The 21,085-nt window shown below is 38.5% G+C and overlaps 1 protein-coding gene and 1 non-coding gene across 5 annotated transcripts in view; both read left to right on the top strand.

Annotated features, from left to right (window-relative positions):
* LOC106136475 (pyruvate carboxylase, mitochondrial) overlaps window positions 1-20,662 on the top strand; it is a 46,166-nt gene extending 25,504 nt beyond the window's left edge. For 2 of the 4 annotated variants that reach the window (XM_060948080.1, XM_060948081.1), the window contains exons 10-26: window positions 427-636; window positions 1,328-1,418; window positions 2,288-2,423; window positions 3,145-3,327; window positions 4,632-4,646; window positions 5,479-5,529; window positions 6,737-6,986; window positions 8,097-8,244; window positions 10,014-10,273; window positions 11,459-11,673; window positions 12,717-12,927; window positions 13,277-13,483; window positions 14,288-14,396; window positions 15,201-15,326; window positions 16,817-16,978; window positions 18,337-18,412; window positions 19,268-20,662. In XM_060948080.1, coding sequence (XP_060804063.1) covers window positions 427-636; window positions 1,328-1,418; window positions 2,288-2,423; window positions 3,145-3,327; window positions 4,632-4,646; window positions 5,479-5,529; window positions 6,737-6,986; window positions 8,097-8,244; window positions 10,014-10,273; window positions 11,459-11,673; window positions 12,717-12,927; window positions 13,277-13,483; window positions 14,288-14,396; window positions 15,201-15,326; window positions 16,817-16,978; window positions 18,337-18,412; window positions 19,268-19,440 — 2,623 coding nt within the window. In that variant the 3' untranslated portion in view covers window positions 19,441-20,662. The remainder of the gene's footprint in view (window positions 1-426; window positions 637-1,327; window positions 1,419-2,287; window positions 2,424-3,144; window positions 3,328-4,631; window positions 4,647-5,478; window positions 5,530-6,736; window positions 6,987-8,096; window positions 8,245-10,013; window positions 10,274-11,458; window positions 11,674-12,716; window positions 12,928-13,276; window positions 13,484-14,287; window positions 14,397-15,200; window positions 15,327-16,816; window positions 16,979-18,336; window positions 18,413-19,267) is intronic. The other 2 variants (XM_060948083.1, XM_060948082.1) reach the window with 2 other exon arrangements.
* On the top strand, window positions 10,837-10,909 carry Trnak-cuu (transfer RNA lysine (anticodon CUU)). Its single transcript has one exon. It is a non-coding gene; the product is annotated as a tRNA-Lys (tRNA).
* Window positions 20,663-21,085: the final 423 nt, after the last annotated feature.

Raw genomic sequence — 21,085 nt, forward strand, 5'->3', positions numbered from 1 at the left:
AGATAAACATCCAAGACCCAGGACAATCGGAAAAAGTTCTTTTCACATCATGCCTTGACCGGGATTCGAACCCGGGACCTCCGGTGTCACAGACAAGCGCACTACCGCTGAGCCACAGAGGCCGTCTAACTTCGCCTAATCTGCTTCATTTACATACATTTGATGAGTTATTATAGACGTGATTATATGTATGTATCCTACCTACTACTATTATAAAGGCGAAAGTTTGTATGGATGTTTGTTACTCTTTCACGCAAAAACTACTGAACCGATTACCATGAAATTTGGTATGTAGGTAGCTGAAGACCCAGAATAACACATAGGCTACTTTTTATCCCAGAGTTCCCGCGGGATTGATAGGGTTTCCATGCGGACGAAGTCGCGGGCGGCCTCTAGTTAATGTATATCATCGATATCGATTCGCAGATTGCAAGTGGAACACACGATCACAGAGGAGGTGACGGGCATCGACCTGGTGCAGTCGCAGATCCGCGTGGCCGAGGGCATGACGCTGCCCGAGCTGGGGCTCACGCAGGACAGGATCCGCGCCCAGGGCTCCGCCATCCAGTGCCGCGTCACCACGGAGGACCCCGCCAACAACTTCCAGCCCAGCACCGGCAGGATTGAGGTGTTCAGGTCGCTGTTCAATTACATTTGTAACTGCCATTTCTTCTTACCTCCAGGAGATAATGTAGTAACATACATACATACATAAAATCACGCCTCTTTCCCGGAGGTGTAGGCGGAGACTACCTCTTTCCACTTGCCACGATCTCTGCATACTTTTTTCGCTTCATCCACATTCATAACTCTCTTCATACAAGCTCATAATGTAGTTCGCTATTTTTAAACGCCTTCATGAAATAATGTGGTTCTCAGTTTCATATGTATGTATGTGCAATTATCTCACGTTTCGCTGTACCGATTTTCATGCGGTTTCCAGCGAAGTGTTCGTTACACTAAGTTACACTTAAGGCTTCAAAAAAATTAAGAATATTAATTCTTTATCCAAAAATTACTTATTGGTAAAAATGGAAAAAAAGACCATAAAGGCTTAACTCCTTCCGTTATATTAATGGAAAATAATTTTCATTTATTTTATCGTGTTAAAAACATCAAACTATGATAAACATAACCTTTTTTTGTTCCATATATTGTGTTTCGATCGATAAGTGTACCAGTAGGAAAGTAATAAATAAAATAATAAATAATACGGGACAAATTACAAAGATTAAGTTAGCTTATATCTTTATATAAGATAATATATATATAAATATATATTATATAATATATATTTAATGACGGATTCGTAACGTGCCCCCCATAGATCCGGCGAAGGCATGGGCATTCGCCTTGACTCGGCGTCTACGTACGCCGGCGCTGTGATCTCCCCTTACTACGACTCACTGCTTGTCAAAGTAAGTACTTTATTTTTAATTTATATTTTTCTCATTTTCTTAATTATATCTAAACTATAGTATATTTGACCAGTGACAGGTGTTGTGAAAAGGTGGACTGTATAATTAGAGTAGCTGTGACCGCGACTTCGTCCGCGTGGAATAGTTATTTTGGGCATCATTGAAGTCTCAAGGGTTAATAATTTAATTACGCAATAATAATTTTTCAATTCGAACCAGTAGTTCCTGAGATTAGCGCGTTCAAACAAACAAACTCTTCAGCTTAATAATATAAGTATAGTATAGATAATGTCTTCTCCCTCCTGGCTTTAGTTCCATTTCAGTTGCATCCTCACAACTCTGGAAAGGAGCCCGGGGTATGCCTTTGACCATGGATCCTGGATTCGGCGAGTCAGGTTTTTACACGAAGCGACTATACCTATATTTTAATGTTTTATATATCAATATCAGCGTATATATAAATTAAGGAGTGACATTTCAAGGAGTACGTGTGGTTCCCGACATTTTAGTAAACGACTCAATATTTTACCCATGGATGTAGTAAAAAGCGACTAAAGGCTAATAAACTTGAGATTCTTCTTTAAGCTAGCAACTTGTCACTATTTGACTCAAAATTCCATACAGCGGAACTTGGCCTTGCAATCTTTCAATATTGTGGGCTCTGTCCACCCCGCAAGGGATGTCACGTGCCTGTATGTATATATGAACATCGGATCCACAATTAAAAAGAAGGTATATATGATTATATGTATATACGTTGTCCATCATTAAGCCATACAATTTTCAATCTTTTCAAGACTGTTGGCTCTGTCTACCCCGCAAGGGATATACACGTGCCTATATGTATGTACATCGTATCTTTCGTGCAGGTGATATCCCACGCGCAAGATTTACCGGCTTCTGCGGCTAAAATGAACCGCGCGCTGCGAGAGTTTCGGATCCGCGGGGTGAAGACCAACATACCGTTCCTGCTGAACGTGTTGGAGAACCAGAAGTTCCTCAATGGTGAGAACAGTCTGATGACTAAGTACCTGAATGACCAGAAACGTCTGGCTTGAGCTTGGCCCAGGAACCTCGTAAAGATTTGGAGCAGGTTCAAATCAATCATCAATTATTTTTTTATTATTTTTTTTTTAATTTTTTTTTTTGACAAATTACACAGATTGAGTTAGCCTCGATGTAAGTTCGAAACTTGTGTTACGAGATACTAACTCAACGATACTATATTTTATAATAAATACGTATATAGATAAACATCCAAGACCCAGGCCAGTCAGAGAAAGTACACTCTGCACATCAATTTATTTAAATTTGACATTTCATCATAACAATGTATTCTTTCGTCCACATTTTCTATATTCTTATTAAGTTTGGATAATTGTGAACTTGACGATATTGAAGGTAATGCTGCAGTGCAGTTTATAACCGTTTTTAAGCGACGAAATAAGCACCTACAAAAATCGACGAATTTCTTGCCACCCACAAAACTATACAGATTTTCGAAATTCCCAAGATGAAAAGTACCTTTGTCCTTCTTCAGACTCTTAATGATATATACGTGATATTTCAAGAACATAAATTCAGTAGAAAACCCGTGAAGGGGTTACAAATAAACTTACTTTCGCATTTAAACTTAATATTAGTTAAGATTTACATCTGGCTGCAAATTTTATTGCGTACGCCATAAACAAAACCCCATAATACACCTCAATAAATGATTCCCCAGGCGCTGTGGACACGTACTTCATCGACGAGCACCCCCAACTCTTCATGTTCAAGCAGTCCCAGAACCGAGCCCAGCGAATCCTGAACTACCTGGGACAAGTTCTGGTCAACGGGCCCGCTACACCGCTGGCCACGAACATACCGCCCAGTGACGTCACGCCGTACATACCGCCCGTGCCGTTAGGTGAGTTCACCAATCAGAGCAAGGCAATTTTGGCCAATCAGCGATGAATCTGTTAATACATACATACATATGGTCACGTTTATATCCCTTGCGGGGTAGACAGAGCCAACAGTCTTGAAAAGACTGAATGGCCACGTTCAGCTATTTGGCTTAATGATAGAATTGAGATTCAAATAGTGACAGGTTGCCCATCGTCTAAAAGAGGAATCCCAAGATTATAAGCCTATCCCTTAGTCGCCTTTTACGACATCCATGGGAAGGAGATGGAGTGGTCCTATTCTTTTTTTACACGGCACGAATCTGTTAATGTTTCGCCAATTAGGGTGAAACTTTTTGAACGACCAATCAGAGCGAGTAGATTTTAGCCAATGAATGTCTTTCGGCAATTGTGTTCGAAAAATTATAATACACTTTTCTAATGAGAAGTTTTGGCAAACTGATCTGTAATATCAGAATGGCACTTAAAAAGCTCTGGTTATAATGGTCGGAGATCACAAATAATAAGTAACAATAAACAGATTATCCATCTCTCACGTTAAAACTATTGAACCGATTTCCATGAAATTTTGCATACATACATTAAAATATGAGAAGGACATAGTAGGGATATTTACCATATAGCTAAAGAAAAATTAAGAGAAAAAGAGTCGCCATATTGCGCATGTTGTATGTAAACCTACCTCTATATATATATAATTCAGAAAACCCTATTAAGCCTAGTTTAGTCCTTTCGTGAAGAATTGGTCCCCCAGACACTCATTTATATAAATGTACATATATATGTAAAATGTTGTGATCATAGGAATCTGAATAGTAGTTCACTGAATAAATATAACTTAATTATAGAGCATTTGACAGGTATTCAGATTTCTACGATTGTGTCACAGACATAAATCTAGCTAGATACCGCGTGTTCACTCGTCTGTATGAGAAACAAGCGTGCCATTTTTCTGGTAGCTTAAAAGTCCAATCATTTTATACATTTATTTATAGCGATGAGGACAAAATAACTTTATTTTGTCCTCATCGCTATAAATAAATGTATATTAATATAATGATATATGACATAATAAATTACTTTTGCTATAAAGTATAGTTTATTTTAGAAATATATTTTTGTTTAAGAGACATTTTAAGATTGTTCACCTATTTTGTATTAACAGTATCTAAACAAATGAAAAAATAATAGTTTCATAATTTATCCATTGTATTAGATACACTTGCAGGGTCTAGCTCGATCTATGTCTATGGTTGTAATAATAAATGAAGGATGAAATTTCGTAACTGCAAATTATCTTTTACAGACCCCTCTGGGAGTGGTATGTGCAATACGTTTACTCGGTGTTGTATGTTTGCATTGTTCGCGATATATTTATGCTTATATTAAACTTTATTTTGGTTAATTTATTAATGATTGGGTCGTCATGCGCTTATTTATGTAATTACATTCCCCACACTCCCTTTATCAAATTAAATTCTGGAATCGGCTTCATTATAATATTTCCTCGTTCCTATTTACCCAAATTTTACATTGTTTTCAACATTTGTATATTTTAATATCATTGTATCAAGATAAAACACACAAATTTTAAGGTTCATGTCCAGTAATATCTCACAGTTGAGCCAATACAATTACAATCATTTGTGACATATTTCAAACAAAAAAAAATCTTGATACTTGCAATTTACTTCTATTAATAAAAGATAATGCATGCAAATCCCATTTATAAAAACAATTAGGAACACCAATTAGACTTATTATTAAAAAAAAAAAAACATTAATAAAATATCCATAATTTACGTAAATAAGTGCGCGAAAATCCACTTTTTAATTTTGTTTGTATTACCTGGGAAGCCATCATATCTGCGTATGCCATTCTTTTTTGTTTTAAATTTCATGCTTCATTCATCTTTTGCGGTGTAAAATGTGGCGTTATATTCATATATTATATATGTTAATATATCTTATATTTTACACACATTTTACAACAACATATATAATCATATTAATTTAACCATTCAGTTAATATTCATTGGATGTTGTGTTATTACTGATGTGGTTTTGTTTTGGGGGCCATTTTGTTTTTTAATCTGTGCACGCCATAGACGTCGTTGCACACCGCCATTGTTTTTACTAAACATATTTTTCAGACCTTTCCCGTGAAGCGATTAAAAAGCAGGAGCTGACTGGTGAAAATACAGGTATTATTCATTCACCATCTACTCGTAACATCGAAAGCGCATTTTGTTCCCAAACGCAATGAAAAGATTTGACAAAGTTCGTAATGTCGCGACGGCCTCTGTGGCGCAGCGGTAGTGCGCTTGTCTGTGACACCGGAGGTCCCGGGTTCGAATCCCGGCCAGGGCATGATGAGAAAAGAACTTTTTCTGATTGGCCTGGGTCTTGGATGTTCATCTATATAAGTATTTATTATAAAATATAGTATCGTTGAGTTAGTAACTCGTAACACAAGTCTTGAACTTACTTCGAGGCTAACTCAATCTGTGTAATTTGTCAAAAAAAAAATGTATTTTTCCTGCCTCAAACCAAAGCCGCCTCTCGTGTACTGGCCATTAGTGATTTAAATTTTTATAATATTCATAGTAAGAAATGGAAAATACCCCTTTTTATACACTCTACTATAATTTATTTGAAGGCCGTACAAGGCCTTGAAATCAATTATAGCATAATATTTAAGTAAGTATTTAATATCCCCGGAGGTCATAACCCCCAAAAGACCTTAGAATCATTTCGACAACTTTCAATGAAATGAATGCATCATAATCGGTCTGTCGTTTAGGAACTAAAAAGCCACAGACTTAAGTACTCAAATGAAAGGGAATTTAATCGGTGACTTAACTTTTGAAGTAAAAACCCAAACGAGGGTATTTTTATATATTTTTTTAGTTACATTTTTTAATTTTTTAATAACTTTTCATCGTTTGCTCTCGCGTTTGGCGTTGCGTATGGGCACTGAAAGTGTGGTAATTTGTCATCAACTTCATATTACTAAACATTTAGTGTCGGTTGATCCAAGATAGCAATAGTTTAACTAAATCCGTTATGCAACCGTCATACAAGACATGCTTTCTATTTTAAAGCAGTATCCAAATTGTCACTTAAAATTTATTTTACTTAAAATTTAAAACTTATTTTTTTTCAATCCTCACTCAGTACTCTTAATCTGTACCTTTTTATAGAATGAGTCCATTTAAAATCTATTCCATTGGTCACGAGCTAAATGAATAATAAACAATTTCGGATGCGGTTTAAGGGTTACACACACTTAATAATAGACTTAATAATAGAGAATATCTGTATTCAGAATAATATATATATAATAATCTGTCTGATATAATATATCTGAATAGAGATATACCATGGGTATCATATCCTCTCTCCTCGCAGTGATCGCCCCGCCGCGTGGCTACAAGCAGATCCTGAAAGAAGGAGGGCCAGAAGCCTTCGCCAAAGCAGTGAGACAACACAAAGGTGTCCAACTAATGGACACGACCTTCAGGGACGCCCATCAGTCGCTGTTGGCGACCAGGGTTCGAACCCACGACCTGCTGGCCGTGTCGCCGTACGTGGCGCACAACTTCAGCAATCTATACTCGCTGGAGAACTGGGGCGGCGCCACTTTCGATGTCGCTCTTAGGTGAGACACTTATTCGACCTTATTTCTGTCTTCTTTGTCGTTACCTTTTCCAACTTTCTATGCGGGTTCGGCGCAATGTGTTAGATTTTTCCAATTACTTCTGTCACTTGCTATCTCACTGATCTCTCCCTTTCTCCTCATACTATCCTTTACGCCGTCCATCCATCTCTTTTTCGGTCTTCCCCTATTTCTTGAACATTTCACTTCCATATTTAAGGCTCTTTTAGTTACATGACCTTCCTCTCTTCTCAGTCGACCATATTTCTGTAACATACAAAATTGCGCTTTGAACACATCGTCTCATAGAAAGGTATTTGTCCACAATAAAAACATTGTCACGTAAACGCATAAAGAATATCGTTTTTAAAATAAATTGCAAAAGCTTTGAAATATGACGGCCTTTGTGGCGCAGCGGTAGTGCGCTTGTCTGTGACACTGGGGGTCCCGGGTTCAAATCCCGGCCAGGGCATGATGAGAAACGAACTTTCTCCGATTGGTCTGGGTCTTGGATGTTTATCTATATATGTATTTATTATAAAATATAGTATCGTTGAGTTAGTATCTCGTAACACAAGTCTCGAACTTACTTCGAGGCTAACTCAATCAGTGTAATTTGTCCCGTATATATTTATTTATTTATTTATTTGAAAAAAGCAAGGCACGGAATTAAAGATGGTTATCCTAAGTGAAATAATTGACTTTATCACACAACGATTGCGTTAAAACTCTTCCTACACAAAATGGCGACCATGCCAACCGTCTCTACTATTTTAAAGTGAACTCATTCGTTCAAGTTTTTAACATTTCATCACTAGGCTTACAAACTTGGGATTCTTCTTTCAGGCGATGGGCTAACAACCTGTCACTATTTGGATCTCAATTCCTATCATTAAACCAAATAGTATATTCAGTCTTCAAGACTGTCGGCTCTGTCTACCCCAACCTGTCTACAAAGAATTCATAAAATTTGGAAGTAACGGTGGCGCTACGTTAACGGCTTTCCCAAGGCAAATTTAAAGTACTTCTATTCGGTCTAAATAGTAGTACGGAATGTTCAATCTGTAACTGTAATTGTGACCATTTGTATGTATGTATGTAACATTTGATCAGATTCCTGCACGAGTGCCCGTGGGAGCGCCTGCGGGAGATGCGGCGGCTGATCCCGAATATCCCGTTCCAGATGTTGTTGCGCGGAGCCAATGCGGTGGGCTACACCAACTACCCGGACAATGTGGTGTTCAAGTTCTGCGAGATGGCGGTGAGTAGCTCACTTTGACCTTGGACTCTTTTCCCAGGTTTTTCCAGTTGAAAGGAACTAATTAACTCGTGTTCAAGTTCTGCGAGATGGCGGTGAGTTGGACCTAGAATTCTTAGACCTTGGACTCTTTTCCCAGGTTTTAGTTGAAAGGAACTAATTAATTCCTCCAGTTACCTTCGCCGACTTTGCTGATGATGTGGTGTTCAAGTTCTGCGAGATGGCTGTGAGTAGCTCACTTTGACCTTGGGTTCTTTTCCCAGGTTTTAGTTGAAAGGAACTACTAACTTATTAACTTCTCCAGTTAGATCGACTTTGCTGATGATGTGGTGTTCAAGTTCTGCGAGATGGCGGTGAGTAGCTCACTTTGACCTGGATTCTTTTCCCAGGTTTTAGTTGAATGGAACTTATTAATTCCTCCAGTTACCTACACCGACTTTGCAGATGATGTGGTGTTCAAGTTCTGCGAGATGGCTGTGAGTAGCTCACTTAGATTCTTTTCACAGGTTTTTCCAGTTGAAAGGAACTAATTAACTTCTCCAGTAAGATCGACTTTGCTGATGATGTGGTGTTCAAGTTCTGCGAGATGGCGGTTAGTTGGACCTAGGATTCTTAGACCTAGGACTCTTTTCCCAGGTTTTAGTTGGTAGGAACTAATTAACTTGTCGACTTTGCTGATGATGTGGTGTTCAAGTTCTGCGAGATGGCGGTGAGTTGGACCTAGGATTCTTAGACCTTGGACTCTTTTCCCAGGTTTTAGTTGAAAGGAACTAATTAACTCCTCCAGTAAGATCGACTTTGCTGATGATGTGGTGTTCAAGTTCTGCGAGATGGCTGTGAGTAGCTCACTTTGACCTTGGGTTCTTAGACCTAGGACTCTTTTCCCAGGTTTTAGTTGAAAGGAACTAATTAATTCCTCCAGTTATCTTCACCGACTTTGCAGATGATGATGATGTAGCTCACTTTGACCTTGGATTATTTTCCCAGGTTTAAGTTGGAAGGAACTAATTAACTCCTCCAGTTAGATCGACTTTGCTGATGATGTGGTGTTCAAGTTCTGCGAGATGGCGGTGAGTAGCTCACTTTGACCTTGGGTTCTTTTTCCAGGTTTTAGTTGAAAGGAACTAATTAATTCCTCCAGTTACCTACACCGACTTTGCAGATGATGTGGTTTTCAAGTTTTGCGATCTAACCGGGTTTTGGAATAGTGGGTAGGTAGTTGCCGTGTGGTTCCCGGCACCAACACAAAAAAGAAGACCACTCCATCTCTTTTCCATGGATGTCGTAAAAGGCGACTAAGGGATACGCTTACAAACTTGGGATTATTTTTAGGCGATAGCAACCTGTCACTATTTGAATATCAATTCTATCATTAAGCCAAATAGCTGAACGTGGCCATTTAGTCTTTTCAAGACTGTTGGCTCTGTCTACCCCGCAAGGGATATAGACGCGACCATATGTATGTATGTATGGGTAGGTAGGGGTGAAAATAGGGAGTAGTAGAATACTGAACTAAAGAGACCTAAAAGATGTGGTAGTTAGTCAAGGAATATCTTCAAAATTCTTGCATACATACAGCGTTTCAGCTTGTACGAGTATTATCTGAAGATTAGCAGAACCATGTGTAGGTGGAGTAATATCTACACTTGTAAATAACTTTCGATGACCTATTTCTATTTTCAACTAAATTTCGCCAAAGTATCTATAAACATTCTGATGTTTATATGAAAAGTTGCAACCCACATTGGAATCTTACTCATTTTATTTTCCAGGTAAAAGAAGGCATGGACATCTTCCGCGTGTTCGACTCCCTCAACTACCTCCCCAACCTGATCCTGGGCATGGAAGCGGCGGGCAAAGCCGGGGGCGTGGTGGAAGCCGCCATCTCTTACACGGGAGACGTGTCCGACCCCAGCAAGAAGAAATACGACCTCAAGTACTACCTGGGTTTGGCTGATGAGCTGGTCAAAGCTGGCACCCATGTGCTGTGCATCAAAGATATGGCTGGGCTGCTGAAGCCTCAGGCTGCTGAGTAAGTCCATATCTGTGGAGTACCGACTCGAAATATTTTAGTGCCGTGTGGTTCCCGGCACCAGTACAAAAAAGAATAGGACCACTCCATCTCTTTCCCATGGATGTCGTAAAAGGCGACTAAGGGATAGGCTTACAAACTTGGGATTTTTTTGAGGCGATGGGCAACCTGTCACTATTTGAATCTCAATTTCTCAATTCTATCATAAAGCCAAATAGCTGAGCGTGGCCTATCAGTCTTTTCAAGACTGTTAGCTCTGTCTACCCCACAAGGGATATAGACGTGACCATATGTATGTTTGTATGTAAATATTTTAGAATGAAAAACTGACCTCCAAATATCTTTTTTTTTTAATTTGGTCAATCAGGATACGAATTACTTAATTACTACATCGTCCTTCATTTGATTTGCTCGAATGTCTGCGGGACTCCTTGCAGAGATATCCACCACGGCCAGGCCAATGTCGTGATCCGCGGTATCTACCAATCTGATTAATTCTGAGTGTACACAGTCCACGTACTCAATCTTCAGGTTGTAGTCTTCAGGTTTCTTGCAGTGTTAACGACCGGCTAGATCAGTCGGTAGAGCATGAGGCTCTTAATCTCAGGGTCGTGGGTTCGAGCCCCACGTTGGGCACCACAATATAATGGGAATCATATCGGGAGTTGAAGGAAAAGTCCAGCAGTTATGTTCCACGCGTACCTATATTCCTTACAAAATACAGGGTTTCCCGACGTAAAACATTTGCGAAAGAAAATCTTAGTAATAATGGCGACAAGCTCGCGTCGATTTAGCTGTCGCCGGCCGACTCGATTAGCGAGAGCGAGACAGCGATAGGCCGATGTTACTCGAAACACGGGAGCCGGGTTTAACCCACTGTGTTACGCGGGAGAGTTATGTTATTAGATCGAAACCCCGCTTAACAGTGAGCTTTTTTTTTCTTATCTATATCTAATAGTCTTTTGTATTTTTCGACTAAAGTATAGACTCTGTCGTCAGATCTTTTTTGTTTATCTTTTCTTACACACTTCTAAACGATTTAAGATCAAAATATATTAACGTACAATCGTCAAAAATACATCGTATTCTGATAAGTTTACATGCTCAATTCCGAGATTCGTCGCGTACACATAAGGTTCTATAGACTTAGTTATTAGGATTCTAACAGTGAAACCGTATCCCCAGACTCCTCATAACGGCGATCCGCGACAAGCACCCTGACGTGCCTATCCACGTGCACACGCACGACACGTCGGGCGCGGGCGTGGCGGCGCTGCTGGCGTGCGCGCGCGCCGGCGCCGACGTGCTGGACGTGGCCGTGGACGCCGTGTCCGGCCTCACCAGCCAGCCCAGCATGGGCGCCGTCGTGGCCTCGCTGCAGGGCACCCCTCTGCACACCAGTAAGTCACGAGTGGCCATAGAGACTAATAATGTGTTCTTTATTACTGGGATGTGGGCCAATGGATCACACGATCTCTGCATACTTCCTTCGTATTCCTAAACAGTAAATAATACCAGTAAAAAGGTTACTACCAAAAAGTATGACCCCCTGTACATAAAATCACGTCAAGTTTATCTGTAGAATGACACTGCGACCTTAATAGGTAACAATCGCCTGCCAGGCGCATACTCTGCTTCACACTACCCCTAAGAAAAGTAGGAGCACTCTGTATCAGACTATCCCTCACACAAATCAATAGACATTAGCGCCTTTGGCGGATTTCAACTCTCATAACACCATAGCAATTTTAGAGAATGAAGATCAAAAGATACTAATTAATTAACAATAGTAAACTATATTTCAAGTAGCTTGGATAAAGGACATAAAGTGGATCTAATTTATTTCGATTACACCAAAGCCTTTGATAAAGTGGACAACGACAAACTTTTAGCTAAACTTAAAGCTATAAGGTATTCTTCACATATGCTTAAACTATTTTCTGATTATCTCTGTGATCGTCAATAATATGTGAAATTTGATGTGTATATTTCAGAACCTTATCCAACACGCTCTGGGGTCAGTCAAGGATCCATATTAGGACCGCTACTGTTTCTTATAATGATTATCGATTTAAGTAAACTAAACATGCCAAATGTGTTATATATGCTGATGATCTTAAGTCAGCTTTAGAAATTAAGACTGACTCAAACTTTCATCGGCTTATAGAGTATTACAAATAAAATGTCCCTTAATATCAGTATATGCAGTGTTATGGCATTTAGTAGAAAAATTATAAAAACACACTTTGGTTATACTTTAAACAACAATAAAATCAGACATGTTGATTCTATTAAAGACCTTGGTGTAACATTTGACACCAAATTAACTTTTCACAGCCATATTTCATCTTCGGCTAAAGAAAGTTTCAGGCGTCTTGGATTTGTTTTCAGAAATTCGAGTGATTTACAAAATCCACATGCAAAATATTAATTTTCATTCCAGACATTCCCCTGCAAACCGTATCAGAATACTCCGCGTACTGGGAGCAAGCGAGGACTCTGTACGGCCCGTTCGAGTGCACGGCCACCATGAAGTCCGGCAACGCGGACGTGTACCTCAACGAGATTCCCGGGGGACAGTACACCAATCTGCAGTTCCAGGCCTTCTCCCTGGGTCTGGGAAGCCAGTTTGAGGAGGTCAAGAAGGCATACAGGTGAGAAATGGTCTGAAAGTTTAAAATTTCCATGGTGAGAAACTAAAAGCAAACTGATAATGGTGAGAAACTACCCTACCTGGGCACCCCCTGAAGATCAGCGTTGGCTGTGTAGCATATTGTTTACAGCCATTATGCTGAGGGGGTACCCTTTCGGGAGCATCATACTTCACGTCTATTTGTGTACATATTCTTGTTTGTGTTTTTTGTTATGGTGTTTTATGAATAAATTCTTTTTACTTTACTAAACTTTTAACTAACTGATAACTAGACTTTTAATAAATAAATAACTAGAACTAGTATTTTAATAAATAAGTAAAATTTAAAAAATAATAATTTCCCTCCCCAGGGAAGCGAACCTCCTCCTAGGCGACATAATCAAAGTGACCCCCTCGTCCAAAGTGGTGGGCGACCTGGCCCAGTTCATGGTGCAGAACAAGCTGTCGGCCGCCGACATCGAGGCGCGCGCCGAGGAGCTCTCCTTCCCCAAGTCCGTGGTGGAGTTCCTGCAGGGCGCCATCGGGGTGCCTCACGGGGGGTTCCCGGAGCCGCTCAGGTTAGAGAATCGTCTAGATTTAAGACTTATTCCAGCTTATTGTTGTTCCAGCTTATAGCTTTGTGTTGTTTTGTATGTTTTACTCTTATGGTGCAATAAAGAGTTTTATCTATCTATCTATCTTATTGGCGACCTTTAAGAAGCCATTGAGATGCTCCGTGGAGAATTCCATAGGATGTTTGTTAGGGTACAATAATTGAGGCGCCACGCAAGCGACACTGTTGGTCTAGTGGTCAGCGTGTTTACGCTATCTGGCTGACTTCCAGGTTCGAATCCCAACTTCATATTAATCAATCAATATATTTTTATTTGAGAAAATAGGTTACCATTTTGTTTTAATCAGTGCTCTGTTTCCTGGCTAAAGGCGTACGAATGCGTACATACAGTTACATTTTGTCTTTTTTTTTACTAGATAAGCAAAAAACTGTTTATTCGTAGTTATTTTCCGATGTCTTTGAAACGGTCAATAAACAAACACCGAGATAAGCTCGGTCGCTCAGGTACTGTATGTAGTAAGACCAAATCGCACTTATATATTCGGGAAAAAGATAATTTCCTTCAATTTACATAGATTATAAGAAATGACCAAACCGCACTTATTTTTTTAACAGAAATAAATTATAATTAACAGAAATAAATTATAATGTCCTTTCTTTTCCATACAATAGAATAGATTTATTTTCAAAATTAGATACAAGGTATCACTTATTGACGTCACATCACTTAAATCTAATACCTGCTACAACATAGGTTTAAGAAATTTGGTATTTCTTGTAAATCCAATTTTATATTCTCCTATAACAGGTCTAAGGTGCTAAAGGACATGCCCAGAATCGAAGGTCGCCCTGGACAAGAGCTGCCTCCTCTGGACTTCGACAAGCTGAAGAAGGACATACAAGAGACTTACCCACACGTGAGTCATTGTTTTACTGTAATGGATTTATCTTTTGAAGTTTGGAAGTCTTTGAGGAATAAGTGTTATGGACTTTGACTTTAAAATTAATTTTGTTTAAATTTTTGTTTTGTATATTTGTAAACTCTTTATTGCACAACAAATAGCATTACAAAAGAAAGACGAAAGAAGGCGGACTTATCCCAATCGGGATTTTTCCAGTCAACCAAAAATTGTCGGCATACTTTTAATTAATTTTATCTTCTATAACTTAGTGATTGAATTGAAATAAGTTTTCTAAAAAAAATAAAAGATGTTTAGAACTGGCATCTAAATATTAATTAGAAAATATGTTTCCTTATTTTAGAAACAATATTACATAGAATTATTGTATGTACGTTAGAAAATCCAATAATATAATTTGAAGAATAATTTCAAAAGGCGTACCTCGGGCTCCCTCCAGGAATATTAGTTGAGGATTAAAGCTAGAAGGAAGAAGAATTCTAACTTCAAACAACTCGTCGTCTCGTCTTCTGTGCCGTGTGGTTCCCGGCACCAGTACAAAAAAGAATAGGACCACTCCATCTCTTTCCCATGGATGTCGTAAAAGGCGACTAAGGGATAGGCTTACAAACTTGTGATTCTTTTTTAGGCGATGGGCTAGCAACCTGTCACTATGTGAATCTCAATTCTATCATTAAGCCAAATTGCTGAACGTGGCCATTCAGTCTTTTCAAGACTGTTGTCTCTGTCTACCCCGCAAGGGATATAGACGTGACCATATGTATGTATAACTCGTCACACTAACAGCGCCCCGTTTTCCAGGTGACGGACAACGACGTGATGTCAGCGGCGATGTACCCGCAAGTGGCCAACGACTACTTCCGCATCCGGGACAAGTACGGGCCTGTCACGCTGCTGGACACCAAGACCTTCCTCACTGGGCCCACGGTCAGTGCAAATATACAGGGTGACATTTAAAACAACTGCATCCTTTTAAACATAGACTATACCCATGCTTCTGAGCTGTTTGAGCCTATTTTTATTTAAATTAAACGTCATCATTTTCACATTTAAAAAACCCTCAAAAACTACGTCACACGCTTTATTAAAGACCAATACTACAAAAAGAAATTAAAACTAAACATGTAAATAAATGTCTGAAAAGTAAATTATTTTTCTAGTATCAAGATCAAGTACAGAGTTGTCGAGATATCTCAGCTGATTGAATTGTATCGTTGACCTCTGAATCTTATGCGTCGCTTTTCCGCCGGCCGGGGTGTTATGACGTATTCAGGATCGTGAATTTTGATACTTTTATTTTTTCGTACTTTCTGAAATATGAATCGATATTTTTCTTTTAACGTTTTTAAATATCCTTTAGATGAGTACACTTAACAGTTACGTTTATGCAGTTGAATTAAAAGTCACCCTGTATAAGAATAGAAAAGATTTGTAGAAGGCCTGTGATGCCTTGAATTTAGGTTTACTATCACCTACTTTCTAACAAAAATGAAACTGAAAAAATATATAAATGTTTAATACATACATACATAAAATCACGCCTCTTTCCCGGAGGGGTAGGCAGAGACTACCTCTTTCCACTTGCCACGATCTCTGCATACTTCCTTCGCTTCATCCACATTCATAACTCTCTTCATGCAAGCTCGGCGGTTTCGGGTACTTGTTTGATACAGAAACGTTAATACGTGCGATATGAACAATGTGCCGTGTGGTTCCCGGCACCAATACAAAAAAGAATAGGACCACTCCATCTCTTTCCCATGGATGTCGTAAAAGGCTACTAAGAGATAGGCTTATAAACTTGGGATTCTTTTTAGGCGATGGGCTAGCAACCTGTCAATATTTGAATCTCAATTCCATCATTAAGCCAAATAGCTGAACGCGGCCATTCAGTCTATTCGAGACTGTTGACTCTGTCTACCCCGCAAGGGATATAGACGTGACCATATGTATGTATGTATGTATATTACACTTGAGTTAGTATCTCGTAACAAAAGTCTCGAACTTACTTCGGGGCTTACTTAATTTGTGTGATATGTCTACAAAATAATACCTACAAGTTTTTCGCAAATCCCACTTTAGATTTTACTGGGACGAAAGGTACCCTATAGTTTCTCCAGACTCTTAATTAATATATACGTGATATTTCAAGAAGAATAATTCGGTAGATAACCCATGTAGAGGTAACAAATAAACTTATTTACTGTTGTTAATTAATTATTTAATGTAGTAAAAGGCGAATAAGGGGATTTTAGATTTTTCTTATAGGCGAAGGACTAGCAACCCGTCACTATTTAAATCTCCATTCCATTACAAAGCCATACATGATAAACATGATACATGATGAACAACTGTCGGCTCAGTCTACCCCACAAGGGATATCATGCCTATATGTATGTATGTTTGTTTGTAAACAGGTCGGCGAAAGAATAGAAGTGAAAATCCAGCGCGGCAAAACTTTGGACATCAAGACATTGGCCGTGTCTGAGGAGATGACGGCCGCCGGCGAGCGGGAGGTGTTCTTCGAGCTCAACGGGCAGCTGCGCTCTGTGTTCATCAGGGACGAGAACGCTAGCAAGGTGATGATGATGATGATGATGTGGTGGTAATGATGGCAGTTGAGGTTGGTGAGGATATGGTGATAAAGTGATGAAAACGTGTGATGATGATGTATTAATGATGAAAGAGTAGTGTTCTTCGAGCTCAACGGGCAGCTGCGCTCTGTGTTCATCAGGGACGAGAACGCTAGCAAGGTGATGATGATGATGATGATGTGGTGGTAATGATGGCAGTTGAGGTTGGTGAGGATATGGTGATAAAGTGATGAAAACGTGTGATGATGATGTATTAATGATGAAAGAGTAGTGTTCTTCGAGCTCAACGGGCAGCTGCGCTCTGTGTTCATCAGGGACGAGAACGCTAGCAAGGTGATGATGATGATGATGATGTGGTGGTAATGATGGCAGTTGAGGTTGGTGAGGATATGGTGATAAAGTGATGAAAACGTGTGATGATGATGTATTAATGATGAAAGAGTAGTGTTCTTCGAGCTCAACGGGCAGCTGCGCTCTGTGTTCATCAGGGACGAGAACGCTAGCAAGGTGATGATGATGATGATGATGTGGTGGTAATGATGGCAGTTGAGGTTGGTGAGGATATGGTGATAAAGTGATGAAAACGTGTGATGATGATGTATTAATGATGAAAGAGTAGTGTTCTTCGAGCTCAACGGGCAGCTGCGCTCTGTGTTCATCAGGGACGAGAACGCTAGCAAGGTGATGATGATGATGATGAGGCATGTGATAATGTTGTAGTAATGATGGCAGTTGAGTTTGGTGAGAGATGAAGTGATGAAAACGTGTGATGATGATGTATTAATGATGAAGAAGTGTTCTTCGAGCTTAATGGATTATTGCGCTCCGTGTTCATCGAGTTGGTCAGGTGATGAAGTGGGTCTTTGGGTTATAATAATTACAAATAATGAAGTGGTGATGATGAAGTGATAATGATGCTATGTGGTGATAAGATTATACCACATCTTAGCACTAGACAGATTAGTGTCAAACGCACTGAAATTGCTTATAAAAAAAAGTTACCATTTTTTTCCGAAGCACAACTGTAGAGGCAGAACGAAACAAGCAACTACATGTTCAATGCCTTTATTACACAAGCTGTGCCCGCGACTTCGTCCGCGTGGAACAGTTATTTTGGGCATCATTGAAGCCCTCAAGGATGAATAATTTTCCTCGTCTTTTTTCACATTCTCCATTATTTCTTCGCACCTAATAGTTGCAGCGTGATGTTATATAGCCTTCCTCGATAAATGGTCTATTCAATACAAAAAGAAGTTTTCAATTCGAACCACAAGTTTCTGAGATTAGCGCTTTCAAACAAACAAACTCTTCAGCTTTATAATATTTTATGGTAACATTTACAGGAAATGAAGATCCACCCGAAGGCGGTGAAAGGTGACAAGAACCAAGTGGGTGCGCCGATGCCAGGAACCGTACTCAGTAAGTGTTCATAGTTAAGTTATATAGTTGTTTGTTTGTTTGTTTGTAAACTCTTTATTGCACATAAAAATAAATATAACAAATTACAAAACAGTTATTGGATTTAGAAGAATATGTACAATGGCGGACTAATCTCCAATGGGATTGCTTGCAGTCAACCAAAATATAAAGGAAAATCCATAATTAAAAAGGCAGCGCACATAAAAAGCAATGAGTATGCGGTATAATAAACAATACATTTCTACATAATTAAAGATAAACATACATTAATAATATATAATATAGTTCTTATATGATCACAAACTTTGTGAAGACGAACATGTATTTATTATGCCGTATTAATAAAACATGTTATTGGGTAGTGCTTACAAGACGTTATGATAAATCTTTGTAATAAATAAGTTTTTTTTTCATGATAAAAATCAAATAAACAATGTTTCGACGAAATGAACAGATTTTATTCCAATACCTAGATAATATTTCGACGAAACATATTTGCTCCTGATTTATAAAATATGTGATCTATTAACGTCACGTGTTGTAAACATCTTTGTCGTATGCAATACTCAACATACATACAAACGGTCCTTTGCGGGGTAGACAGAGCCAACAGTCTTGAAAATACTGAACGGCCACGTTCAGCTATTTGGCTTAATGATAGAATTGAGATTCAAATAGTGGCAGGTTGCTAGCCCATCGCCTAAAAATAATCCCAAGTTTGTAAGCCTACCCCTTAGTCGCCTTTTACGACATCCAAGGGAAAGAGATGGAGTGGTCTTATTCTTTTTTGTATTGGTGCCGGGAACCACACGGCACTACTAATACTCAACTTGATTTGATTCATGTTGTATCCAGCCATCAAGGTAAAAGAAGGTGACAAAGTGGAGAAAGGTCAGCCCATCGCCGTGCTGTCCGCCATGAAGATGGAGATGATCGTGCAGGCGCCGCGGGCGGGCTCTGTCCAGGCCGTGCTCATCACCAACGGGCAGAAGTTGGAGGGGGACGACCTCATCTGCACCATCGAATAACTTTACTACACAGCTCTGAGCTTAAATTGTAAACGGTCCAAAAGGCTTAAGTGGTTTCATTGGACTGAACTAGGCGTAATTACGAAACAATTATATTTTTGTGTTATGTCAAACGTTTCGTCAAAATGATAAAAGTAATACGTTTAATCGAAATTGTGATCCTAGAAACAGAACCGACTGATTAGAATCAAATTCCCAAAGAGTCAAATTTGCCTTTTAATTTTGTTAACATTTAAATAGCTAAAACAAATTCCTTTTAGACATAAGTTCTTATTTAAAAACCATTACTGTCATAATAATTGTCTTGTAATTACGCTTAAAAAAGAATATTTTATGATAATTTTTCCTGGAAAACTTTGCACGAACTTTGAAACAAATAAATAAATCCGGATCGATGTAAAACGCCGCTCGGTCTAGTCTTAGTTTGAGTGAAATCATGTGATATTATTAGGATCCCGTGTGAATGTTGATTTGAGCACGTTTTCACATCCTTTGGCAGTAACGCACATTGTGTTATGCGATCATTTCATTATTGGCGAAATAATTGTTAATAAAAATATATCTATCTATATATATATATATATATATTGTGTTCATGTGGTTTAGTAAAAATAATTTAATATAAAGCAAACATCTTTTCCACTATGTTAAAATAAGTTCTTATTTTCAAATAGCTTTTACAAACTATTTTTATAAATACACGCGTCATTTTACACGCTACGTACAAAGGGTATTATTATTAACGTTACTTTAAATAGTGAATATGTATATCTAGCTTATACGCTTGTGCGTTATTGTCTTTAGTGGAAAACAACGACTGAAATAACTATTTTTACTTTTCTATCAAAATTGAGATTATATATTTTACCTTGAAAACTATTTCTACAATGATCTTTGTAAAGACTATTTATATATCAATTTGGTTTATATATGAAATTTTAAGAATTTATATCCTGTGATACACCACTATGCAATAGTGTGCAAATCAGTGACTTAACTTCTCCATCACAGTACAAGAAGTCTTATTTGTAAGGTGAAACCTTTCATAATAGGTTTAGTCATTCCGTCTTTGGAATTAAGTTCAACATCACAAAAGACAATTTATTGTTATTTTTATGGCGTCACGCCACTTCCTGATGTATGTTGGTGCTTTTTGTTATCGAATTGTTGTTTTTATTTTCAACGCGTTTATTTTTAAGTGAAATAAAATTATTTACATTTACCAATAGAGTTTGTGTTACCTTACAACTTTTTATCTACAAATATCACTCTTGTTATCCTGTCCTGTATTTAGGTAGGTGTCAAGAAACAATATTAAAGAATTAAGAACCTCATCCTTTTTAAATTAGGTTAACATATATAAGTACTTCCATTCGTTTAGAGCGTCATTGATTCAGTAAGGTGCCCGGTTAAAATGCGTGTGGCGCAAAAAATCACAGGTCTGTAAGGATCGTAGCAAGTGTAAATTCAGTCTCTGCCTACCCCAATGGGAGACAGGCGTGATGGTATGTATGTATGTAATAATAATTAAACCAACAGTGAGCAGCAAGCGTAAAAATCTAATACGTTACACGATTTCTTTTAATAAATTAGTAATCGTTCGCGCATAAAAGAAATAATGGAAAATGTGAAAAGAACTGGGAAA

The sequence above is a fragment of the Amyelois transitella genome, chromosome 15, assembly GCF_032362555.1.
Source record: "Amyelois transitella isolate CPQ chromosome 15, ilAmyTran1.1, whole genome shotgun sequence".
Taxonomy (NCBI): domain Eukaryota; kingdom Metazoa; phylum Arthropoda; class Insecta; order Lepidoptera; family Pyralidae; genus Amyelois; species Amyelois transitella.